Genomic DNA, 26,019 nt, shown 5'->3' on the forward strand with positions numbered 1-26,019 from the left:
ATGGAGCAACAGCACGAAAAAACCGAAAAGCAGTTAAAGGCTGAGGCCAAAAAAGCTGAAAAGCTTGCGAAATTCCAGGAGAAACAAAAGAAACTTCAAGAGCAAAAAGAACAGCAGGCGAAAAAAGGCGACGGAGAAAAGAGTGCCACTAAAAAGGATAAGTGCGTTCATTAGAAAACATAGATATAATATATATTCGTAGCGATAATGCATATGCTAGGTACCCCTCTTAACAGTGCAGACACTGCCCAGACTAGTTGATCGTGTAACGATGCTAAAGCATCGGAAGCCATATGCTAACTATCCGGTACAGAATCAACCGAGCTTCTTTGACAGGGTAAACGAATAAGTTCAGTTAGGTTCTCAGTGCATGCCTTTTTTGACCTGCGCTTTTTTTAGATTGGTTCTATATGCAGTTATGATTCCTTTGTCTTGCCACTGTTTCTCTTAGAGTACAATCCGATTATGAGCTAAAGAGAAAGTCGAGTTCTATCTACACCTAATTTACAAATGACAAAAGTTGTCAGCAAAAAAAGAACATGAGAACATCCTGAAACAATTAGGTATTTCACTAATTGGAATGAACAAGATTAATATATAAGTGTATGCTTATTTTTTCGTTATATCCTTTGTAATTCTTTAGAAATTTAATATTCATGTAAGTGAACATGCAATTGATTTTTTTGGTTTGAGCGGATACTAGACTGATTGTCTGAAATGTGTCTTATCCTACCAACTTCAAGTTTTATTTGTGACATTTCTATAACAAAGTTGTACTAGCCATCTTTGTCTTATTATAAATAAACGGTAAAGCCATTGACTGCCAGGCAAAGCTGCACACCGTTTTAGCTTTATGAGTAATTTTTCGGTCGAGCACTGCACGTCTTCGATTTAATTGGCTCTTATTTGGATCAAACACAGTGTCAAGTGTCTGACACAATATGGGTCCTATTGCATCACACCAGGAAACCTATAACTGGCCCACCGAAAACCTTTATTGTGAAAAGTTCTTTTTCCATTTACGCATCGAGAGTAATATATTAAGTCTATCAGACAGCAATGTCTTTGTACATTCCCATAACAATCTGTGATTTAATTTCGACATTTGGTAGTTTTTTACTTAGTAATTACACAATACTGTATTCTTGTTCCTTTAGACTGATCTCTTACTTTTAGACACAAAGGGCTCTCAAGGCCTTTTGTGTGACAATGTTCTCATCGTAATTTTTTTTTATGGTCGCGTTAAATATTTATTTCCGTTTTTAACGAAAAAGCAATAGCATCGCATATTAAATTTTTTACTTGTTCTATCTATTTCGAATGTTGTTTTTCAAAATTAATATTTCTAGTTGCTTTATGTTCATTGCGCTCAATTTACTATAATTCACCATACACAATTTTTAAAACTACGTTCCATTGATCTTCGACAATTCTCACTATATATATACCTTTTTCAACTTCATCCTTATCTCCTGCTTGGTCAACTGTAATCATTAATTCCTCTTTGCCTCGAATACCAATATACATCTGACTTATCTGAAAGACAAGTACCGGGGCCAATTACGTCTATATGAGCTATGATGTTTTTAAATATTAGCATAGATTAGTAGATTGATAATAAGATAATATTAAATACAGTAATAAATTAATAATCGACAGCATCGTTTGAATTTCAGAAAAGAGCCAAAAGAAACCAAGGGTACAATTATCTATGAGAAACAGACTGCACCAGGTGATAAGAAGGATATTTCTGGTGCCATGCCTGATTCCTATAGTCCTCAATACGTAGAGGCGCAGTGGTATTCCTGGTGGGAGAAGCAGGGATTTTTCAAGCCAGAATATAATAGTCCTGATATCCTCGCCGAAAACTCCAAGGGAAAATTCGTTATCGTCATCCCACCCCCTAACGTTACGGGATCCCTGCATATCGGACATGCGCTAACATCAGCCATTCAAGATACTTTGACTCGTTGGCATCGTATGCAGGGCAAAACTACCTTGTGGAATCCGGGTTGTGACCATGCCGGCATTGCCACGCAAGTTGTAGTCGAGAAAAAACTTGCCCGTGAACAGGGTATAACCCGACATGTCATTGGGCGCGAGCGTTTCATTCAGGAAGTGTGGAAGTGGCGTGACGAGAAGGCCGACCGTATCTATGACCAGCTCAAGGCGTTAGGATGTTCAGTCGATTTCTCTCGAGCCGTCTTCACGATGGACGCGAAGATGTGTAAAGCCGTGACTGAAGCATTTTGTAGATTACACGAGGAAAATCTGATCTATCGGGCGAACCGTCTCGTGAATTGGTCGTGCGCACTTAGCTCAGCCATCTCTGATGTAGAGGTTGACAAGAAGGAGCTGCCGGGACGAACTCTTCTGTTTGTTCCCGGGTATAAGGATAAGGTTGAATTTGGTGTTCTGATCTCGTTCGTGTATAAAATCGAGGGAAGCGATGATGAGATCGTAGTTGCCACTACTCGTATTGAGACGATGCTTGGCGATACGGCTGTTGCTGTCCATCCAAATGATGAGCGCTACAAGCATCTCCATGGCAAGTCGGTTATCCACCCGTTTGTAGAGCGCAAATTACCGATTGTCTGCGACGAGTTTGTCGATATGACCTTCGGTACGGGTGCCGTAAAAATTACTCCCGCCCACGACTATACCGATTATGAAGTAGGGAAAAGGCATAACCTGCCATTTATAAATATTATGGATGAAAATGGTGTTATTTCCGCAGGATGTGGCAAGTTTTCAGGTATGAAGCGCTTCGATGCCCGTAAAGCCGTACTCGAGGAACTTAAAAAACTTGGACTGTACCGAGAGACCAAGGACAATCCCATGGTCGTTCCTATGTGTTCCCGGTCAAAGGATATCGTTGAGCCCATTCTAAAAGTGCAATGGTACGTTAATTGCAAAGAAATGGCTGCTCAGGCTGTAAATGATGTCAAAGAGGGAACCCTACGAATTGTTCCCGAGCCACAGATCAAGATTTGGAACTATTTTTTAGAAAACATTCAGGACTGGTGCATTTCGCGACAGTTGTGGTGGGGACATCGTATTCCTGCCTACTATGTCACGCTTAAGAGCAAACCTAATCCGGAGGGTATGTATTTGTGGAATGAGACTTCTCAATCTTCATTTTAGACACACTGATAACTAATGTCTAGTATCTGTGGTGCTAACGCAAAGACAATATCACTAAAGCTGCTAGGTTAGTGCGAATTCTAATGTGGTACCAATTTATTAATTGGCAATCGGATAATTAGCTCAGATCTTCTTTTATGTGTAGGCAATGGAGCTGAGAAATCGTTACATCTAAGTGATTCATGCCACTTCAAATGTGGTTTAAGCAGTACGAAAAATCTACGGCAAAAAGCATTAGCTATGCAATTTTTTACAGATCGATAAGATTTTACAGCTCTGGCTTCGTCAATCCATTCTTGTCTTGGTAACCTTAAAAATTATTTGAAAAGTATAAGGGAGCATACTTATGGGGGCTTTATGCACTATGTACACCTCTCCGTTTATAAGTGCACCCTAAGATAGCAACAATGATGCTACTGTCGATTTAAATAAAGGATTTACTTGTTATGTAACGAAAGATTTTTTAATTAAAGGAGCGCGGCCCGTACAACACAATTTCCTAATTTTTATCATCTCATTCGAATTCACCCAGGTTCGTGGAACTCAAACGAATACTGGATTAGTGGTCGAACGAGGGATGAAGCACTGAGTAAAGCCGCTGCCCAATTCAAAGTAGCATTAGAGGAGATTATCCTAGAACAAGATGAAGATGTCCTTGATACGTGGTTTTCCTCAGGCTTGTTCCCCTTCTCAATTTTCGGCTGGCCCGACGCCACAAGTGAGTGAAAACATTTTTCTAGTTGTGAAGTATGTATGCCCATCACCTATACGAAAGGCTTAGTTGCAAGCCATGGCATAAGTTAGAGGCATATACTTAATGATTCGTTAACGGGCTGAAGTGTGACTCACCCAATGGACTGACACAGACGTTCGATTGTGAAGAATATCGAAACGCCTAACTTTGTAAGATGTTTAATTTTGTAGTCGATTTACAGGCATTCTACCCCGGCTCGCTACTTGAAACTGGTCACGATATCATTTTCTTCTGGGTAGCGCGCATGGTTATGTTAGGAACGAAACTACTGGGTCAGCTGCCATTCAGAGAGGTGCTTCTGCACTCAATTGTACGTGACGCCCATGGACGAAAGATGAGCAAATCGCTTGGCAACGTAATTGATCCTCTTGATGTGATCAAAGGTATCACGTTGGAAAGGCTTCAGGCCACCTTAGATAATTCGAACCTTGACCCAAATGAGATCAGCAAGGCAAAGGAGGGCCAGAAACGAGACTACCCGAAAGGAATTCCTGAGTGTGGCACGGACGCTCTTCGATTCGCCTTGTGCGCGCACATGAGTCAGGGTCGAGATATCAACCTTGATATTAATCGTGTTGAAGGATATCGTTTTTTCTGCAATAAGCTATGGAATGCCACAAAGTTTGCATTAACGTACCTAGGAGCTGATTTTAAACCACCGGACAGCCCCAGTGAACGCCTTCCTATGGATCGGTGGATTCTTTCAAGGCTGGCTTTTGCTGCCGCGAACGCTAACAAGGGCTTAACAGAATACGATTTCCCATTGACAACAACGGCATGTTATAGCTTTTGGCTATATGAGCTTTGTGACGTCTATCTCGAATCGCTCAAACCTGTGTTCCAATCTGAGAGTGACGCTGCCAAAACTGCAGCAGTACAAACATTGTATATTTGTCTCGACACTGGTCTGCGTTTATTGCATCCTATGATGCCATTTATCACTGAAGAACTTTGGCAGCGCCTGCCTCGAGGTCTAAACGATGCCCCATCCATTTGTGTTGCCTCCTATCCTCTCGAGTCCGAGGTGCCCGGTGGTCGCGACGAGCAGATCGAGAAAGATGTTGCCTTTGTGCTAGATCTTGTGCATAAAGTTCGGTCGATGCGTTCAGATTACAACTTGACTCGTGCTCAAAAAGTTGATTTATTCGTTAAATGTCCTGAGGATACGGCAAGGGTTGTTACCGAACACGCCATTACGATAATCACTCTAACAACGTCACTCTCATGCCAGGTGGTACAAACCCCACCTGAAGGGTGCGCAATTACTACCATCGGGAATGCTGAGGCCCATCTACTTCTCAAAGGTAGGTCGAGTTTGCATTTAATAATATTAATGAGTTTTCATGCTTGTTTACTATAGTATTTTCATGTTCGCACGCATTTCATCACAGTGCTCTATGTTACTTGTTCAAATTAAGTTCATCCATTGAGTCTGCGATTGAGTCTAGGATTATCTAACAGTACCGACAATTAGCTTAGGAGCTACGGTCAATCTATCCGACAAGAAGAAAAACGGTCTCAAAACTTTCTGACTTTAATTCTTAATGTGCCAAAAAGATATTGTTAATATTCAGTTGACATAGTTTTAAGAATATATTCTATGAACATATTGGAGCATATTGAAAACCAATTATTTTATCATTTTATCATAGTACCTGTAAAAATAATGAAGAGCCTTAGTGCTAAATAGGAAATATTTTGTTCATTTAAGGTGTGGTTAATCCTGCTAAGGAGAAAGAGCGATTGTCAAAGAAAGAAAGTGTGCTTAAACAATCTTTGGCCAAGCTTCAAGAAAGTATGGCTTTAACGGATTATGCTGACAAGGTTCCTCTGGAAGTGCAGAAGTCAAATTTTGACAAATGCAATGACATCAATGAGGAGCTTAAGCGAATCACGGACTCCATCCGTTGCTTAACCGTAATGGGAGACAACTAGTAACTCCTTTAATGAAACTAAAAAAAAAACTTTATACACTATAAAAGTGATAATTACTTACTAATTTAAACAGATAAAGACCAGTATGCTAGAATTCACACTGGTTGCACCAGGGAAACGAAATTCAATTACAGGCTCCATCGACATATAGCGGAAAAGTTGGAATGACGTTTGCTTCCTACGCACCGCGTACAAAACGCTCATCATTCGATGTGGCTTGAACTCATGAATGAAGACCATATTAATTTTGTTAATAAATCAGCTTTATACAGCTCCATTAGTATAGCTTCTTTGTGTCGCCTATGCAAACAGAACCAACTTATATTGGCATAGATACAATAAGTAGTCGATATTTGTTAACATCATGAAAAATGAGCACCACCTACATTCAGCCTGAAATCACATATTTTTTACATTACGTGCGGGCGGGCTGTCAGAGGGCAAAGCTCCGAGAAGTTTTTTCTCGGATAAGGTATCTTAGCTATTGCTGTTTGTAAGGTGATCTGCATAACTCGTAGTGTTGTTTCGACCAAATATATATTTTTTCCTAGTTCATAGCGCACATCCATTCGACGGCTTCCAGAAGAACATCCATTTTGAATGTCCTGAAAAAGCGAAAGACTTGAAGTGAGAAATGGATCATACGTAGGCAGGTCAGGTTTTTCGAAAGAAGGTTACGAAAAATTAGGACAGTATTGGCGCCTTTTATTTTTCTACCCTATTACGATCGATCAAAGATTTAGTTAGATCGTTTACGGTACAGTGATGCCGAGACACTGTTTAGACTAGATATTTAATAGTCACACCCATATCCTGGTCAGTGTTCACATATTTGTTATACGTACATTCACTTTATTTGCATATTCGTTAGTGATATTTACGTAATGTTGCACTCACTTGGCCATTACCACGAAGGTGTTTAACTTTTCGCAGACCTTTGTGGTATCATTGAGGTTTTTGTAATAGCCTGCGCATTCACAATGACGACTCATATTGTTTTCCTTGATCTGTAATACAGGAAATAGTGTTTCAATCATCCTCGCTACTTTGCCAAGGTAGTACATAAAAAACCGAATGCGTACTATGTTGTATGTGTTTCATAAGTGCTAGTCCTACTAAGATTGCTAGTTAGATAGGATTTTCAGTTTTTTGCGCACCGATTTACAAAATATAAATCTAGATAAGCAACTTGTATTTCATAGCATATGAACATGCCGATTCTCTTTAGTTCTAACCAGCGACTTTTAGACTAAACAGTGACTTGGACCAGCTAAAATAATGATTGTGATGATAATGGCACTAATAAATTAGCTAATTCACGTTTTCTCTCTGCCCACCATGTTGCACTTAGTACATTGTACATCCTGCAAAACTTCAGCGGTTGCTATCGCCTGAAGTGAGTCGACGAGAAGACTTTCAATGTAACTTTTTTCATAGTTGGCTTCACACATCGGACAGTACCATTCGCCTTCTGCCATGAAGGCGTCACGACAAAGGTCGATATCGCGGACATTATTGCAATGGGTGCAAATTACCTGCATAAATGAATTTTCCAAGCATAAAGATAAATGTTTAAAAATGCTACCATACTTGCTGTTGATGTCAGTTGTGTTTCGTCGAGAAAATCAGAAATAAACCCTTTGATATGACGAGGCAGTATTATTATTGGAGTTTTGCTTAATAATGACAGATCTTGCTTAATATTATTTTGCTCTGCATATATTAAAGCCAAGAGAATCGATTTTTCTAGCATTCCATGTCTACTCGAGCCGGCGCTATTTGCCGAACTTCGCGTGATATTTTTTAGGAGTAATACAGAAACACACATCAACAATACGTGAAGCGCAACTTTATGGCTTACAATTTGCCTGCTGCTGGGTGTACTTGTCAACGAGCATATTATAATATATAAATATGTATGTAATAAACGTAGTGTATTACGTAAAAAGTTTCCACGCCAGTTTGACTAAAATCGAGAAAAGCCCTTTTTCTACGGGTAGTAGACAATGAAGTTACCGTTTTTAGAAACCCCAGTGTAAGTCAGCTGTATTTTTGGGCTGGGTCTGACAAATTTCGCGTATGTAATTTCTACAGTAGCAGATAAACTTGCAACTTTTTGTACATAGAGAGATGATTTGCTAAATTGTTGGGGGCATCGAGATACATTTTCTCAAAGTTCTAATCGGCAAGAAATTCATTTAAGCCTATTTGCGCACTCTTCATATCTATTCAATAACTCTAAGCCACGTTTTTGTACACATGATAACCAGAAAGACGCCGATAACGACGCTGGTGTCTGTCCAAACCTGAGAGAGGGTAAATGAAAGGCAGGGATCATTCCACTGAGCGATTTCTGAAAAGGCTCCGACGCCGCAAAGTTTTAGTAGATCTCTTTTCAGCTTATTGTTGATGTATTCAGAAATATTGGAGTCGATTGACAGCGCTCGGGTCACCATCTTTACAAATTCAAGTGACGGCGAATACACTCGCGAAATGGTGGGTCTCATCATAGCATTTCTAGGAAACTCTCCTGTCGGGTACTTGTCGTGCAGCTTTTTCGTCAAGCTAAGGATTAAAAATTAGCAAGAAGAGACTTTTAATAGTAATAAAATAGTTGGTCAGTGGGGATCATTAGGAGTTGTGCAATTAATACTTGTATAACAATTGTACCTGCGATATTAAATATACTATACAGAAAGCGTAAAATTATTTGATACAAGTTTATAATCAAAACAGCTTTTAGAACGTTTTTCTCCACATGCTCTTGAGCTAACTGAATGAATATTATACTACCAACCTCTCCATTCCCGCCTACGAGGGACTTACCTCATTAGACTCTGTGCAAATTCGTCCTTAATCAGCGCGTCAACGAACTTCATGGTTTCTTGGGCATTATCCATCGACCCGGGCTCCTGACCGTGCAGATGTTGATATAAAGCATTAATATATCCCCCAACCATCATATTGAAGCTCTCTTCGAGCGAGGGTGTCGACAAGAACTTGCTCATGTTCCACAGCATTCTAACTTCATCTTCCGAATCTTCCGTTTCTTGAACTCCACCGTGGTTAGACTAGAAGTGAAATAGGTTATAAAATGTTCAATAAAATATTTTGGTGAAGTTGATGACTCTTGGCCAATCCAATGTCAGCCCTTAGCTCAATGACTATGATTAAATGAAATGAACTGAAAAATATGAGTGGCAAAGAATAGTTTTTAATTCATCCAAAACTTATATCATTTAATGAAACGATCGATAAGTAAGCAACGTACCGGGTCCATCCATAGCAACAGTTTGTAGACTTGCTTTACAGTCAGATTTATACTATGAAATAGTTCCTTGTTTCGCATAGAATTAATAACAAAATCGACATAGGACAGAGCGTCTTCGATGCTTCGGCGTTTAGTACAGACGATAACTCGAGAACAGTTGGCATAAACCACCTATTTTGAATACACGAGCGCACGTTTAACAACGCAGGCATTAAAAGCTTAGACAAGTATACTAGAAAATCATTAAGCTAAGAAGTGTACATGTAAAATACTGAATAGCGTGGAGATGGGTTAAACACACGTTATTTGAAAATTTCATTCTTTACATAGAACCCACGCACTGGTGGTCTAAGATTGTGTTAAGAAGTAGTACACTGAGTATACCTACAGTTCTAAACAGGACGAATGTACTGCTCTATACAATTCTACTTGGGGACTTTTTGTCCTGCTTTAATTGACATCAGTTTGTACATTCATACCTTGGCTCCAAGGCGATGAAACTCGGCAACAAGCTGGTGGAACATTTTTCCTATAAAATTATCGACAATACGCTTCAATGAGGGTTCATACAGCAGTGAATGTGGATCCTTCAGCCACCGGAACAGATGCAGCAGCTGCTGATCTGCAAAGACGTTTTTGTAAACCGCCACATCTTTCATGAAGGCAGAAACCATCTGACGAAGAATTCGAAATGCACCTGCACATTGCGATGATTCGTCATAACCAGACACGGTGTGTCCAGCTTCCGTGCCTCCTGTCGACATATTGTAGCAAGAACTGTTTGTAAACATGAGAATAGCCAAAACGCTAATCGTGTGTTGTTTTCATTTATAGACTAAAATGTTTGACTTGATGGGATGTGTAAAATCAAAAGAATTACTTTAATTTAATCTTCACTTTACTATATATACTGGAAGTTACGGTGACAGTAAAGCCCACAGCAGGAACAAACACTAACCTTGAACCATATCCTGAACGCTCTGCACTTGTACGGCGTCAAAGGCAATGTTGCTGCAGATACCCTCAAGTTCGGCAAGGGTATGCGCCTGAAGTATGGTTGTCACGAATAATCCATGCAATTCCAATTCAACACAAGCACTTGTGTACGCTCCTTCATGATTCGCCTGATAAGTCATTTAGGCATTATTTGTATAGTTTCTAATTTTGTACGACTCACCCGCTACAACGCGTTTCCAAAATGCTCCAATTAGTGACCAATAAGTAACGCTCTTCAAGACGTCGCGAAGAAACTCATAATAAATACATGTCTGTTATGGCGGAGTTCGTCAGATTGTATACCTAAAATTTAGTAAAATAAACAAGCTTTATATTGCCTAGCCAGGTCATATGGTTGTTGTCTACCTCAAGATGAAGTTCATGCTCGAGGCTGCGATTATCATCGGCCTCTTTCCCTCCGAGATCAGGACGGTCAGTGTTTGAACACCACCAAACAAAATTCTGCTTGAGCAAATTTCGTGCGTAGAAAATATCGCAGCCGAATTTGGTTGCATCCGCTGGCAGATTGCCGATCGGCACATGTAGGTAGCGGCATTGTTCGAGCTGGCCCTAGAATTCAATTTTTTAGCGACGACATATTAGTTTGCGCCAAAGTACTTTGCATGTACTAATAACTGTTGATCTTATTTGCAGCTCAAATCTTTGCGCTACGGCACTAAAAGCGTTTAATAGTTTCGCAAGCTTGATTGCGCGGTTAGGTGAGAACGCAACTCACATGAAGGGCGGGCTCAACATTGAGGAAATGTTTGATGGCAGCCTTACTCCCCAGTCGTTGCCACTGCAGATGATCAAACATCTTTACGCTATCTCGAACGTGAAGTCGCACCATAGGAAACTCGCTAGTTTGCGGCATAAGCACTGCCAGATCTGCCGCATCAAGGGCGCTTTGTACGGCAAGGAGTGTAGGTCCTCGTTTTTCAGTAAGGTACAGCTGTAGTTGACGCTGAATTGCCTTATAAACTACACGAACATCAGATTCTGCTGAAGACTCAAACGTGTAGTCGGGTCCTGAAATCGCATTTTCAGCAGTACCGCGATCGATCCTATTTGTACGCATGACAAATGCAAGCGAGAATGAGTTATTCTTTAACACATATCTTAAATACTTTGTGTATCCTAGGTACATCGAATTTTCGCGAAGCTAAGCTCGATAAAAATTTTATCAGATTTTATAAAGTTCTGTACTGCTCTATTTAAATGTAATTACATATATTTCGTGCGATTAGTAACTTACTTGGCTGCTCTTTCTTGATTATACATATTGGTCAAATTAGGTATTTGATTCGTTTTCACAGTATCCACTGTAAAAAGCCAGGCACGTTTTGTCACGGGAATGAATAGAGCCAAGAGTTGCTTTTGCGCCTCCCGATGTTGATACAAAAATACGTATTTCATGCATTGCCCTTCGAGATAATCCACTTGTGCTAGGGTGCACATTTCTAAATGACGCATGTCGAAAGTATCGTTCGACTCCCCAACATAGTGCCTGTAAAACAATAAGGATCCGATGATACTTTTAGAATCCTTGCTGATGGATCTTCTTCGTCATCCTTCCGTTCTACCTCTGAATATCATACCCAACGTTCATCTGTGACAACGTCTATGCTGCGGATAGCGCAAATGTACCCTCATAATAGAATTTTATATGATAGTTATACCCCCAAATTGTAGCCATACCTGTAATACTGCTTGTTAAGCTTCGTCACACAGCCGAGCGTAACAATAAGTCGGAAATCAAGAGGCACTTGTGTCTCGTATATCCCCTCGATATACGGATTTGCGAGCTCCGCAGCGATATCGTCGTTATTGTGAATGTACACCCCTTCATCAATCGCGTACTCATACAGATGAGCTACTTGATGCGCACGTGGTAAATGACGCATTACCTTCCGATAAATCGGAGATTCTTCGTTATCTTTCGGGTAACGTTGATTGACATAGAAGATGCGGGGTACAACAAGGCGTATCTGCCGCAGCTCCAAAGAACCTAGTAGCACCCAAAGCTTGAAGATCCCTGGACGGCCTGTTTCGCAAACCTATAATTTAAAGGAAACAAGTCACTAATCGATAAACATACAATACGCATTTAACATAAACATTTGGTAAATAAATGCACATGCCTTTTAAAGATTGTTTTTCTGAGATCTTTTTTTTGGGAAAACGTTTGTATGATATGCTGCTATTACCTGAATCACTTGCCAGGGTGAGTTGAGGAGTGTCTGTTGAGCCTTACGTAGGAAATTCCCAAGTGTGTTGATACCTGCGCCATTAGTGCCACCAAGTCTGGTCCGCTTAGCCACTTGAGTGGCCGTGGGTGATGTCGGTATAGCAGATGCACGGGCAACACGTTTAGTAAGCTTCTTTAGTTGGTCCCTCTGATTTTTTTGGTAAGTCCACTTGCGCTTGTGGAAATCGATCCATTTGGCGAGCTCTTCATTCGTGCTTCCCGTCGGGGGTGGGTTCCCTAACACCTCCCTCCAATGACGACCGATATTCTCGATATTATCCTCGTCTCTGGCCCTTTTGCGCGTTACTGTAGCAACCACTGGGCGAGTTTCAGATGACGTGCCCGGGCTACAAAGATCTTCTATGTCCTTTTCCTGTTGGCTTACAGCAATCAATAAAGCAAACAAGTCAATAAGTTTTTTCATATTCTTATGCAATTATTTTATGGTGTTTTGTGTATTTAATATTTTCCAGTACTTTTTCTCATGGTGCCGTAAGGTTGAATTTCAGTTTTAAGTGCATCAAAACGGGTATATGAATATTTACTACAAGGTTTTGCTTGGAGTGCACTTTTAAGTAATGACACATACTGAGTCAATACAACAAAGAATTTAGATTTGTAGCTCTTAGTTTACGTAAGGACCTTTGTTTGAAACATTTCGTTGATCCGCTTTTGCTTAAGTACGTCATCCTTTTCAAGGAGCCTTTTATGAAGCCACGGTGGATGGGATACTCGTGGAACTGGATTCCGGACCTAGTCGTTACACAGTTAAACAACACAGCAATGTGCTCATTATACATGTTTGCTATGCATAAAATCGTAAAATGCTTTCACTTACGCTAAATCTCACTAAATAGCTACATGCGAATAGTCTTTCGTTGAATGTATAATAAATCGTTCAAATCTACAGGACAAAAAATACATACTGAATCATAATAAAGCCAAATGCAGAAGGTACAGTTTCCAGTTAAGTATTCCACCAACCTGCTGTAGAGCGGCTGGAATGGTGATGATTTTTTGAATAGCGGAACCAAGCCGCTCGATATAATAATGCCAGTCAAGAATACTCCGAATATCCAACTCATCCTCGCCATAACACTTGAGCCACTTGCGAAGAAAGCGACGTCGCACCGCGGGCTCAGCCTATTAGACGTAGCAATCAGCAAAATACAAATCAGTACAAAAAATGTTGATCTAATCGACTTGGCACATGCAGTCGCTACTGATTAAAAAATGTATATATTTGTTGTTTTTGCTTCCTTATAAGCTTTCGGGCCTTGGCCCAAAAGTAACATCATTCGAACCTTGTAACGTTATTCGTGAGTGTTTTGTCTACTGGGCCCTTAAAAGGTGTCCAATAACGGGAAATCGGGTTCTGACGCCCATGCATACTTGGAAATCAAATCATACCCGTTATAAATCCTCAAAAAACTTTTGTTATCCGTTTCCTATGTTCTCTATGAAATATTTCTTAAAACTTAGATTTAAATCTTAGTAATTATTAAGTCAAACGCTGCGTATTAAAAATTTCAAATATGCGTGTTAAATTCAACCTAATGCTAAAAAACACGTCAGTACTTTATGCTTGTTTCTAATTGACTTCAAATACAAAACCTATTATATTTAACGGTTTTTTTTAAGATATAGAGCTTCTTTTCAAATCAAGTTTTACTGAGAACTTGGATTTTGTTCTGCTACAAAAGAGGATCAACACATGTTCATATTTCCCGGCCTCTAAAATAGCGGACATCTAAAGAGTACCATGCATGATTTTAACTTGAAACCACAATTAAGTTTCAACTTCGCATCTTCACAAAACCTCCACTATACTATATGCTTACATAACATTGAATCGTTCAGCAATGAGTCTTAATTCGATTAAGCACTTATTTTTGCCCGTGCAAAGAATAAGACTAACAGCAGCAGAAAGCGTACCACACTTGGTACTATTGCGGTACCTTCGTTGTGTTTACAAAGATGGCGCCGAAATTTTCTTAAATTGTGCGGTGTCAAATACAACTTTGTGATTAAATTACATCACGGGCATAGTGGTTCGGGTAAGAGAGCTAAAAATACAAAACGGGTAACTGGGTTTAAAACCGACGTAAATTAAGCTGTTAATCAAAAAAGAATTTATGAAATATCACATAAACAAGTGGTCATGTTCGAAACAGACTTCATATGTAAATGTATCAAGTTTCCAATCTTCACAACGACTGCGTGAAATTAGAACACCAAGTAATTTAATTGTTTTGAGCAATATTTCGACTTTTTAAAAAGCCTAAATAAATTTGAAAAAATATGGATTAGAGCGTATGCATATCGCAGCTCATACAAAACTTTGCAATGCCTTTTGAGTAGATTAATGACTTATAGCGAAATTAGTTTACTAAATTGTCGATAACAGAGTCTACTACGAAAATATAAATCCAATAAAGTTTAATATTTTTCTTTGCAGGGGAGGGACTATTATCTATTACGAAAATTTACTTCAAGTGTGAAAAGGTTCCTTGAGAGCTTAACAGCTTTTCAGAAAAATAAATTTGCGTGCCAAATTGTCGAGTAGTGCCAACCGGTCTTCTCTATGACTGCGTGCATTTTTGAACACATTGACTTGTAGAAGATGTCGGGACGAAAAACAAATAGCCCTGAGGAGCCGTGCTCATCGCGAAGCCCCGAGCCCGATGCACCCGTGGCAGTGGCAAAACCAAGTCGTCGTGACGAACGCTATGAAAAATCGGACTTTGTCGTGCAGTGGGATCCTCAAGAAGGATTGATGCCCCAAATTCTTAGCCTTATATCTTCACCACGAAAGGAAAGCAAGAAGAAAAAAAATAATATACTTATTGTTGGTAAGTGATAACGTAATAGCTATCAAATATACAGAGTTCTTTTTTTAGAGACTCGAATTAGGTAAAAAAAATTAAACCATGTGTGAGATATAGTGCTGTTTATCCAAAATGAATTGTATGCTTAAATGCTGTCCCATTGCATTTAAATAAAATTACTAGTAAACAATTCCTAATCGCATTCCTGCAAAATGTATATAAAATATTTCCAAGATATGACGGCGATCAGGATCGTTTAATAATTACTAACATTCAATCTTGTCAAATGTGTCTGTTGTCTATATTATGAATGTGATAAAGGTGTACTTTACTGGTCATAACATGGAAATCGTGAACCCTCTAAACCTGCCTATCAAGAAAATTCTGTTGCTAATGACGAAGCCGCCTGTTTTTTCCTGATCTCTTTTTCTGTTGGCCAGGTTCAAGTCGAGAATGTGTTTCTTGTGGTGAGTGTGGGGATGTTGTGTGCTGCTCACGGTGCAATTCTTGCTTTCATACCTTATGCCACAATCCCCCTCTTGATGATGACCATTTGCCAGTGGCCAAATGGACCTGCTTTAATTGTACATCGACTGCGGCAGCTGTAGCTTTGGGACCGGCAGCCGAGGTTGAGCCAGAAGACGAACTCGATTGCGAAGAACATGAAGATTCCGATCGTCCCTTGCTAAGTCGAGCATTTAAAATGCTGCTCAAAGCGGTCGAGAAGGATAATTCGGAGGAATTTCAACTAAGTAAAGAAGTATCGCTGCCATACGTGTTTTCAGGGTGCGGCAAACCGACAAAAAAACGGTTACGAGAAATGAAGCTGGCCCGCCTCGACCGTGGTCTTGTACCTGCACCGGTAAGAACGTGCTTTGGCTGTGATCGATCGTCGCGCGCTGGCCCACTCATCCAATGTGATTACTGTCCACTGATGTTCCACGCTGACTGTCTCGATCCCCCGCTAACAATGATGCCCCTATCGCGGTGGATGTGCCCAAACCATCCGCATCATGCGGTCGACGACAAGATGACGTCAGATCGACATTCGGAACGGGTGAGGTTATGGGACGAGTATTGTTGTCAGTCTGTTACCGAGCAAAAGGTCATGCTGGACTTTTTCCATAAAAATTCACGAAAGGATCCACCATTCAACAAGAAGCGTCGAATAGAACCTGATGTAATTCGGGTCGCTATACCTCCCCACATCAAGTCGATGTATCGGGCCGCACGGAAACGTCGTGAGCAGCACGATTGGTTAGGTGGGGTTATTTCTATGAATTCGCGGATTTTTGATTTAGAGCATGTAACAGTGGATGACCTAGGGGAGACAACGGTGCGGTTATTGGCTGCCCGAATGATCGAGCAGATGAGACAACAGAAAAAAGCTGAACCAGTTGTTGACAAGGTGCAACCTCGGGCATTCATTACGCCTGGTTTAGGCTCAAGCGGCCCACAGCTCTGTGTGACGGAAAACCATCTAACACTAGGGATGTGTAACAGCGCCGATGTCAACCTTGAATACTATGGAGACTGCAAGTATGCTTCTGCACGACATGCCGTTATATTCTACGATGAAGTAACGGAATGCTTTGAGCTAGTCAACTACAGTGAATATGGAACACATGTGGATGGCGTACTCTATAACCACGACGTGCAGCATATACTTAAGGAGAATCAATCAGTTACCGACAACATCAAAGCTCTTGTTAAAGAGAAAAAGAAAATTGTAAGTTTCGTGAGTTTTCACATATCTAAGTAATAACCATGTTCTATTAATTTATAATTATGACACTAACTAATGATAGCTATATATATCAAAATTGCTGATACCGATCAGAGGCTATTGCAAAGCTCGCATATTCAAGCTTATCTTTTTAAGAAAATAACACAAAAGTAGATATGGTGTTGGTGCAAGTTGTAGCCTAGTAAAAAAAAACATTCTTCTGTTCCCGTTTGAAACATTCTAGAAGGAGAAAAGGCTTCCGATGAAGCGAGGACGTAAATCGAAGGCAGAAAAGGCAGCGCTTGCGGCTGCAGCTGCAGCAGCCGCAGCTGCCCAGGCCATTGGCAGCGATGTTGAAGAGGTCGACCTTACCGGATGGACTGACGAGAAGGAAGCCAAAGAACAAGCCATCAAAGCTGAACGAGATGCCAAACGACTCGAGGGTAAAAATGAAATTATAGTAAAAACGGAAACCATTGATTCGGAAGATACGTTATCGGCGGCCGGGGCTAGTACACCTGTTGTGCCGAAATCCGAAACGTCTGACGGACCCGATCTGCCGAATGGCGAAGTGAACGGAGAGAACGGAATCACTACAAATGGCTGTACCATTAAGAAAGAAAAGGACGAACCGGATGAGGAGTTATTGGGTAATATAAACGGTCTACCAAGGGCATGCATCTGCGAACAGAACAACCTCATGGGAAAGATTTTGCCAGCAGAAGGTTTTGAAGGCAGCGCCATTCTCCACAATGGCAGTGTATTAAAGGTTGGCTGCATTGTGCTGTTATTCAACATCGTAGAATGAGGAATTATTCTTCAACTAACTAATCTCTTGAAATTGAAAATCGTTTTTTTTTTCATGTTTTTCTTTCGACGGTCGCTTTTTGGGGGATCGTCGATTCTGTTAAAAACAGGTCGTCGCGTACGAACCGACAAATAGTTCTTCAATGAAATGTCATCCTTGTACATATCGCTTTAGTACGGTTTATATAGTGTAGAGAGGAAATGGTTGATTGTATATGTAACGCGTCCATTCATGTATCTGGTGCCCGAAGTGCATTGTGTAAATATTGAAAAATAAAACTACTGTAGATTTACCTAAAATTCTTGGGTTTTCGCTGGACGAAAGTGGAAAAAAAAACACAGTTAACCGTTTGGACATCGTCGGTTTATGATTTATGAAGGAATGTTAACGGTTAATTACAAAGCCTAGTTCGCTTATGAATGTAAGCCTCTGGCTAAGCATGTATATGAAACATTATTGATTTCTATAGCCAAAATCAATAACCTTGTAACCGTAAATTGGCCTTCGTTATTTAGGCTGATTGCTAAGTTTATTCGAGGTGAATGAAGTCCTAAGGAAATTTGGGAAAGCAAGCAGGTAAACAAAAAAGAAGTAGTGAAAAAGGAACAGAATCAGTTAAGACAATATTCGAAAAGAAACAGTCACAAAAAATATGGAGACAGTCAAAAAAGACTAAGGAATGGGCTTTGTCTGGTTGGCTGTCGAGCAGCAATATGCAACCTGCTGTAAAATTACGAGACCGACAGCGGTGCCATTAATACCACGAATTCAGATTTGTACGGCTAATTTGAAAAGATTTTTATTTACTAATATAGAGTCATTCCGAGTGCGCCATGCAAAGGTAACCTGAAGAGGTGAGATAAGGTTTCATACCTGAAATATAGCTAGCGGAATAGCCCGCTCGGTTACCGGAGCTCCTTCTGGCTTTTTCGCGATAACATAACAGCAAGATAAGCCCGCGTCTTTCACCATTTGATCGCCAAGGAATTCAGCTAATCGACGAGCAGTTGAAATCGATGTGCTCTTTTGCGAGCCGTAGTCCTCGAGCTTCTTACTCATTGAACGGTTTTCAGATATAAGCTCAAACAGTTCTTCGTCTGGCATAGTCGAGGCTCGGGAGTAAAGGACGTCCAACCAGTAGTCCGCGATTTTTGCTACAGAGGCGTAGCACTCTTCCAATGACTCGCCTAGTGTAGTAACATGAGTGGGTGGACGGCTTTACTTCAAACCCTTCTTTGCCTTTTCTAGGCGAAAAAAAATTACCCAAAATTTGCTTCGGCTAACAAAAATGTACGTGATATAGGAGCGACAGTACACTGAGCAACATTATTCTGAGCAGCCATGTTAGTCACATAAAAATTTTGATAGCCTCACTCCTCGCAATCGGTTCATTATTAAAAATCTGAATTTGTACAGCTACAGACCTACCAACAACAGCAACTAAATTGTTTCGCCGCTGCGTCCTTTTACTTATTTAAATTCAAATTATAACATGAAAGCAAGAATCTGGTCAACTTAAAAATAGAGGTGATCCACCATCCAATGTTGTAACAGATTTTGATCACATCGAACATTTGCGCAAATCGTCTTTACAACCAGCGCATATTTCGTAATAAGCACGGCATACCTTTAAGGAAAGCTTCAAACACGGACGACTGGAAAATCTTGATAAGTTGCAATTCACCTCGGCGTTTCACCTCAAACCCTTTCAGTTCAGCTAAACTTCCATCAAAGTTGAATACAGCGTAACGCTTCTTAAGCTTCTTGCCTTCTTCTTTACTGGCTGGAAGCACCATAGCAAGGTATGGGCCATCCACCTGTATTTTGAATGCAGTGTAAAGCAGATACAGTTACGGGGTATCATAACTAAGTATGGTCATCTAAGGTTTAGCACAGTACATCTATTTTTTTTTTATTAAATGGATGTACCATTAAATGGATGTATGTAATGGATTAAATGGAAATATTATAGAATCCACGATGGGTGCTTTGTAAATACTTTAAAGTGGCAGGAAGTTGCGGTAGATCTTTCTGAGAGAAGATATGTGCTTCGCAGCATAACGAAATGAACTGCATGAATAATTGCATAGCTTGCACAGAGTAGATGGAACAGTCTAAACGAGCATATAGCCAGTTTTTCATAATTCAATAAAGTTTAGAACGAGCCGGAAACGCCTGGTTGCATCAACTAACTACTTACCTCAAAGAAGATAGAGTTTTCCTCACGAATTTTATAGGTGCGCTTTTCGCGATCGACAAGTTCATAATATTGGTCATTTGTGTTATTTTTCTGCACCATAATGTTGAGGACGGCACCGGGATATGAAATAACCACTTTTTTCTTTTTTTCATGCGTCGACAACACTTCAAAATTTTCAGGGAAGGATGCTGGAAGAACGCACCAGATACCGTCTGTATCTAGCTCTAGTGGTCGGCCTATCTGTTCAATAAGCTCTCGAGCTTTCATAATAATATCCGCACCAGTATGGCAAACAATGCCAGCCATCTCCATAGAATACCACCTAAAATAAGGAAAATCGCAAATTGACTCATTTGAATCTTTACCACACGATCACATTCGTTCCTCTCTTTTGCGAGATTAGGTAAGAGAGATCCGTTCGTGCCGTTCAGTTAGCACCTTGGCACTTATGGCTCTATTAGAACAGTGTGCCTGTTAAACCTAGTGCCCAGACGGAACCTCCACCGCCTCAGTATGTTCCACATTGCCCCCTCGTACAGTGAACGTATGCTACACTACTATTACACAGTAGTAGGCGTTAAACATTTTGCAAAAGGAGAACATAATTCGTCGAAATTTTATAATTATGGTACCTGGCTCCCTTCCTCATGACGTAACCATAGAATGAGTTCAAGATGCACTTGTGGGCTAGCTGAAGAGAGTCATATAACACTTCCAAGTTTTTTGCTGTCTTAATTTCAGCTGCGTCACCCGTTTTTACGGCATCCGCCACTTTCCCTTTGGCCTTTTTGAGTAGCCCTTTAAATTCATACCGCCTATCGCGGAACTGCCTGACCGTATCAACATAAAACGAGTTTTCTCGCTGGCAGATCGTTGTGTTCCTAAGCTGTGTTTTGGTGACATGAATCTTGGAATATGCGCGTCTGCAATAATCTTGTAAGCGTTTCTTCTCAATAGCGGCACGATCTTCATCCGGAAGTTCGTGGAAGGGCACCCGTTTTTTAGGGTTACTAGGTGATAAGAAGGTTTCGGTCTCCAACTGCTGTTGTATACGTTGGAACTCGGCACGAGTTGCGGGCATCATTTCGCCGCGCCATGTCCACTCCATCGTGCGCTGACATTTTTCCCCAGGCCTGTAAAGCAATAATTGGGGGTAGCTACTGTATAAACTTTGTAAATAATGTTATATAACTATTACTTGCCTCACTTCCGTTTCATTTAAATCTTAACAGAAACATTTCTAATATAACTAACCTGTTATAGTCACATGCAGCACATGTGGTCTCATCTACCATCGCCGACGGTTGAAGACGATTTGTGAGGATAATATTTGGATACATAGCACCAACGTCAAGATGGTATATTATCGGCTTTTCCAATCGATTCGGGCAGTCGCGCAGACCAGTTAAAGCGCCTTTAATCTCATCGCATACTACCTTGAAATTCGTGACAGTGTCAAATGGTATGCCTTCTTCGACTACAATTGCTCGTTTCATTGTTTCTTCCACCTCGTCTATAAGTTGTTGGCAAGCCTGCGGAACCAGCCTGAATCTACACGGGATGTCTGCACGAAATACGCCCGACTCTAAGGCCTCGACGTGTCCGCCGACGTACGTCTCTTGATCGAGCACATGCCCATCTTCGGAAAGTTTATTCAGGACACTCTCCTGTTTGTTAGGATACACGATATTTGCTTCAAATGCTTTAACCATAAGGAGGGACTCACACAAAGTGCCAGAACCCTTTCGTAGGACTTCGTCTGGTTGCGTAGGAATTATTGTGCAAAGAGCAAAGATAAACGGATGCACGTATTTCATGTAAAGATAGTACGTGGCAACCGCATCAGATACTGAATAGTTGGCCAGAACTTGTGGGTTTTCCTGGGCCATCTGCACCATCAATTCAGGATCTAATTCGACAGGGTCGTAACGTAGTTTAGCTTTAGCTACGGCCTTCAGGTTATGACTGCCAACGGGTAAATACGAATCTCGTTTCACCTGCGTAAATTACACAAAACAGACAAAAAACCAATGTGACATAGGAATCCCACACATCACACTTTTTCCGCTCAAAGCAAATCAAGTAAGTAGTCCTCCAGCATTCAACGCTAGAACAAATTCATTTAAGAAATAGTTCGAAAAATCGACGCTCAAATATTACATACCCAGTGGAAACAATCCATATGAACACATGGCCTGCTGAGATAAAAACCTTCACGACCTTTACTCCAGCCAATAAACTTGCCCATGTCAATGCCATGAACTTTCGCACGCTCTTCAACATACATCCAATCGAAAGAGTCTCCATTATAGGTAACGATTATAAGTGGTCGTACATCGAGAATATGTTCGAAGAACTTATTCAGTAGTGCGGCTTCATTAGCTTCATTGAAGGTTGTAAATTGACCTACAATTTCAATTACATAACAGGTGTCAATAATAAATAAATAAAACTTAACAATTAAATGATCATTCTAACAGAAAAAATATAGGTCTATTATATAATTGAATATTATTTGCATAAGAGGCGATAGCTACCATTGTGTGTTTTACTCAAAAAGCTATTAGAGCTTGGACCACACAATTTTGACAGCAACGTTAATTTGAAGGGTCAAACTCGCGAAACTCTGAAATTTTTTTCACATTCATGAGCCATATCATGAGCCATATTTTTGTCTATTAGTGTCAATCGTCATTACTATTAAGCTAATAAACCGAGTCTAGAATGAATAATGGAAAACACACCTTCGAATTCGGGCTTCGGTGTGTACTCGAAGTCCTCTACATCTTCCGCGACGATTTCACGATTAGTGATCAGAAAGCCCTGTGCGTCGATCATGTATGAAATCATCATAATCGGATCGCTGGTAGCGTCGGGAAACTTGAGCGGCAACTTTGACGTTTCTATATCATAAGCCAAAACACACACGTCCTAGTGCAATATAAGATCGAACAATGTGATGTTACTAAATATTCTTGAAACAATAAATTACAAACTTTGTTATAATACAAAGATAGGAAAAAATTAAGCGGTAACTTCGGGAAACGTGAGAGCATGTCAGTGACCAACAAGAATGTTTAATGTCATCTTAAAACCTATATATCTCTATAGTTTTCAGGCTGCATGTAGAAGTTCCTCCTTTACTTACTGGTGTTGTAAGCAAATCCTCTCTTTTCGATATAATTGGAGTTGTACCGCCTTGCATACGGATCGAGTACCAAAGACCAACGAATAATTTGAGGTCTATACTGGCGCGAACATGATACGGAACATCGTGCTCTCGGATGTCCAGAATATTCTGGGTAGGTTCAGTGGGAGCTACCGTTGCAGTCGCAACGTTATCGAGCTTGTTTTTCTTAACTATCGGCATCAAATCACGTCTAACCTGATTCAAACAAGAAAAATAATTAATGTTTATGAAGATCACCAATTGTTATGTTACTCAACAGGTGCTACGTAAAAGAGTCGTTGGTAAGATCAAAGCTGTGATCAGTAACGATATATGTTTAATCTGACATAGGACTGAAATCAGATATAGTGGACTGGACTACCTTGACGCATAAACGTTTATTCGTGAACCTCACGACAGATAAATATTTTAACCAAAATACAACAAACTAGACTAGAGGAATAGAACGAAACCGTTTAACTGTCCTTCAGTTCTTCACTACTTCATTTGGTAATGAAAGACAGATGTGTTCAAGAATAGCATTCATTATCATGGCCTTCTGCCCAACACTTACCTTCTGGAGGTCAGAAGTGTGTGCAAACGAACACTTAATATATGTCTGCTGAAGCCCAGTCAAATGATTAAGTAGATCGAGATCTTCTTTCATAACAAGTTCACACCCCGACAGTTGCCCCTGGAACTTCCGACCAAGATAGGAGGTAACCTCTTGCTCTGTGCCCTGCCTAGCCAAAACGTACATATAGGGCTTGAACGGTACGGAGACTTTGAATCGAAAACCACTTTCTTCTAAAAAATAACAATCTAGGGCGGCGATGAGCCGCTTGTCTTCATCCAGTATCTCCGCCTGTGCATGAAACGGCGACATGTAACAGGAAATTAAAAAGAACACACGATATTATTATTTTCCAGGGTTATGAGGTTTGAAAAGAAAGAACTTTTACAGCAACTCCCGTAATCATTCGCAAATCGAACAAAGTGCTTCAAGAAACTATACTGGTAGTGACCATAGCGTTTTCGTTGATTTCATTTACCAAAAATAAAATATCATAAAAACTCGTACCTGCTGTAAATTTACCATCCACCCGATGCGCTCAGTTAGTTCCGAATATCTTTCGAAGCCGTAGCGTGCATCGATTTGGTCATTGAATAGTGCGGTTTCGAGTCGACGCTCTGAATTATCCCTGCAAAAATGCAGAATAAATTATGGGCGTTTTTTATAAGCTTTAAGATCACTAGCTTTGTATGTAACATTGTAAGTTTCCAAGTACAAAACATGTATCCAAAAAAACTAAAAAAATGAACTACGAACCCTCTAAAAAAATCAAGTTGGTGGATTTTTTTTCATAGAGACCTCAACTCTCCTAGCACTGGAAACGTAACGTTGTAAGTTTTTTAAATTCAAATATGTATTATTGCGCACCTTTATGACGCCCAAGGACTAAGATGAATTACGAACATTTTAAATTGATAAATTAATTTGAGCTCTGAATGTATTTGAGCTAGATTCATATTCAGAGTACATCCATAAAAAATCGCAGTTCATATATTGAATTTTGCATTTTTCAGCTAGCCATTTGGGCCCGGCTGAATTATGTAAGCCAAAAACAATTAGCTTTGAAAATATTTTTATGCTATTGTCGCGGGGTCCTTCTGTGGCTTTTTATAAAGCTCCATCGATTCTTTATTTCATTCATTCTTACGGCAACTGGTTACTCGTGCGGGCCAAGTACTAGCTAACAGGCAAAGCAAGTAGTAAGTATTTATTAAGAAATAAGCTCTCTCAGTTCATTTACGATCAACGCTGGGCACATAGAAAGGGGTTTACAGATAGATAGCTTAAACTGTAAACACAATCCTGTTAAGCTAGCTTAGTCGCTGAACTTATATGCTACCCAGATAAAGTAGCAAAAAAAAGTATTCCAAACAAAATGCGTAACAAAAAACTCCAACTTGAAAGAAAAAGAAACAACTTCAAAGACAGGATTTTATCGTATATTTCTGTTCAACATTAGCAACTAAAACATGCCAGTGTTTAGAATTAATTTAACGTCTTTTTCAAGCGTTTTTCGCTCCAAATTTATGATTAAACATGACAAAAAAATATTTGTTTCTCTTATTCGACAATAAACCGAAAACCTCATTGAAGTCCAGTGTCATACAACCATCGCTCACCCTTTATCAAATGTACTGTTTTCTCCGCGACGGTCGGCTATGTATCGGCCAGTGTTCCGCGGTACCCCTGGTGGAGGCATCTTTGTTTTCACACGAGAAATTGACTATTGAAAAAAGGAATACACCTTGGTGACGGAAAATTAACCTTTCATTCCAAACTCATTATTAGTTCGGATTAGAAAAGGCAGACAAGTCGAAGTAACATGTCACATGTACACAAATATTGCGAAAAAATGCTTATTCTTGAATTATTGTGGCATTACAAAGACCATCTGCAGTAGATGTACGCGCCCTTTGGCGCCAATATGCGCAAAGGTAAATATAACGTCATGGAACTACTTCGAAAACAGCTCCAGCTGTCGAACATATGAAGTAGCTAAATATGACCATATGGCTTAAATTGGGTCTGCGGTACCCTATTAATAAGAACAATATTGTTATTGGTGGGGAGGGGGCCGAAATAGTACATTAGCACCATAAAGCTTTGCTTCGACAACTTCGCAAGTGTCACCAATATGAAAAGCTTATTACGACATGCATACGTTTTTTACGCTTTTGTAACCATTAACTTGTTTTCAATACTTATAATAAAGAAATTATATCGGTTTCGCTAAAACCATAATACAACTCTCATAGGCCCAGGATACCGTGCTTGTTTCTTGCATTGTATGGGGCTCGCAAAAATAGAATTATTTATAGAGGCATTGAACAGCGCACATCTTCGTACTCAATAGCGCGTGTCTGTAT

At 40.1% G+C, this 26,019-nt stretch overlaps 3 protein-coding genes across 8 annotated transcripts; 2 read left to right on the forward strand and 1 right to left on the reverse strand.

Annotated features, from left to right (window-relative positions):
* On the forward strand, window positions 1-6,110 carry ValRS (Valyl-tRNA synthetase). Its single transcript, XM_022799466.2, has 5 exons — window positions 1-161; window positions 1,677-3,103; window positions 3,677-3,862; window positions 4,069-5,202; window positions 5,610-6,110. The coding sequence occupies exons 1-5, from the start codon at window positions 1-3 to the stop codon at window positions 5,831-5,833; spliced, it is 3,132 nt and encodes a 1,043-aa protein (XP_022655201.1). The 3' UTR covers window positions 5,834-6,110.
* PolE1 (DNA polymerase epsilon catalytic subunit 1) lies at window positions 6,079-25,871 on the reverse strand. Of its 3 annotated transcripts, none has more exons than XM_022799446.2 (26): window positions 25,273-25,695; window positions 24,161-24,281; window positions 23,654-23,944; window positions 23,059-23,295; window positions 22,655-22,841; window positions 22,075-22,316; window positions 21,165-21,907; window positions 20,543-21,043; window positions 19,911-20,232; window positions 19,338-19,527; window positions 18,584-18,897; window positions 13,333-13,491; window positions 12,991-13,101; window positions 12,308-12,721; window positions 11,799-12,157; window positions 11,356-11,607; window positions 10,837-11,164; window positions 10,467-10,670; window positions 10,063-10,228; window positions 9,584-9,858; window positions 9,105-9,275; window positions 8,660-8,904; window positions 8,140-8,398; window positions 7,171-7,368; window positions 6,731-6,840; window positions 6,079-6,438 (listed from the first exon to the last, which is right to left on the reverse strand). In XM_022799446.2, the coding sequence occupies exons 1-26, from the start codon at window positions 25,350-25,352 to the stop codon at window positions 6,381-6,383; spliced, it is 6,537 nt and encodes a 2,178-aa protein (XP_022655181.1). In that variant the 5' UTR covers window positions 25,353-25,695; the 3' UTR covers window positions 6,079-6,380. The 3 variants fall into 3 exon arrangements, with proteins under 3 accessions (XP_022655181.1, XP_086833127.1, XP_022655192.1); XM_086977001.1 differs by having other exon boundaries at window positions 24,161-24,270; window positions 25,273-25,647; XM_022799457.2 differs by lacking the exon at window positions 7,171-7,368 and having other exon boundaries at window positions 25,273-25,871.
* LOC111247925 (uncharacterized) lies at window positions 14,278-18,009 on the forward strand. Of its 4 annotated transcripts, none has more exons than XM_022799480.2 (4): window positions 14,278-14,405; window positions 14,807-15,200; window positions 15,617-16,905; window positions 17,147-18,009. In XM_022799480.2, the coding sequence occupies exons 2-4, from the start codon at window positions 14,972-14,974 to the stop codon at window positions 17,708-17,710; spliced, it is 2,082 nt and encodes a 693-aa protein (XP_022655215.1). In that variant the 5' UTR covers window positions 14,278-14,405; window positions 14,807-14,971; the 3' UTR covers window positions 17,711-18,009. The 4 variants fall into 4 exon arrangements, with proteins under 4 accessions (XP_022655215.1, XP_086833128.1, XP_022655233.1 ...); XM_086977002.1 differs by having other exon boundaries at window positions 14,322-14,405; window positions 14,969-15,200; XM_022799498.2 differs by lacking the exon at window positions 14,278-14,405 and adding an exon at window positions 14,412-14,431.
* Window positions 25,872-26,019: the final 148 nt, after the last annotated feature.

This window comes from Varroa destructor, unplaced genomic scaffold (assembly GCF_002443255.2).
Source record: "Varroa destructor unplaced genomic scaffold, Vdes_3.0 BEIS01000001.1, whole genome shotgun sequence".
NCBI lineage: Eukaryota > Metazoa > Arthropoda > Arachnida > Mesostigmata > Varroidae > Varroa > Varroa destructor.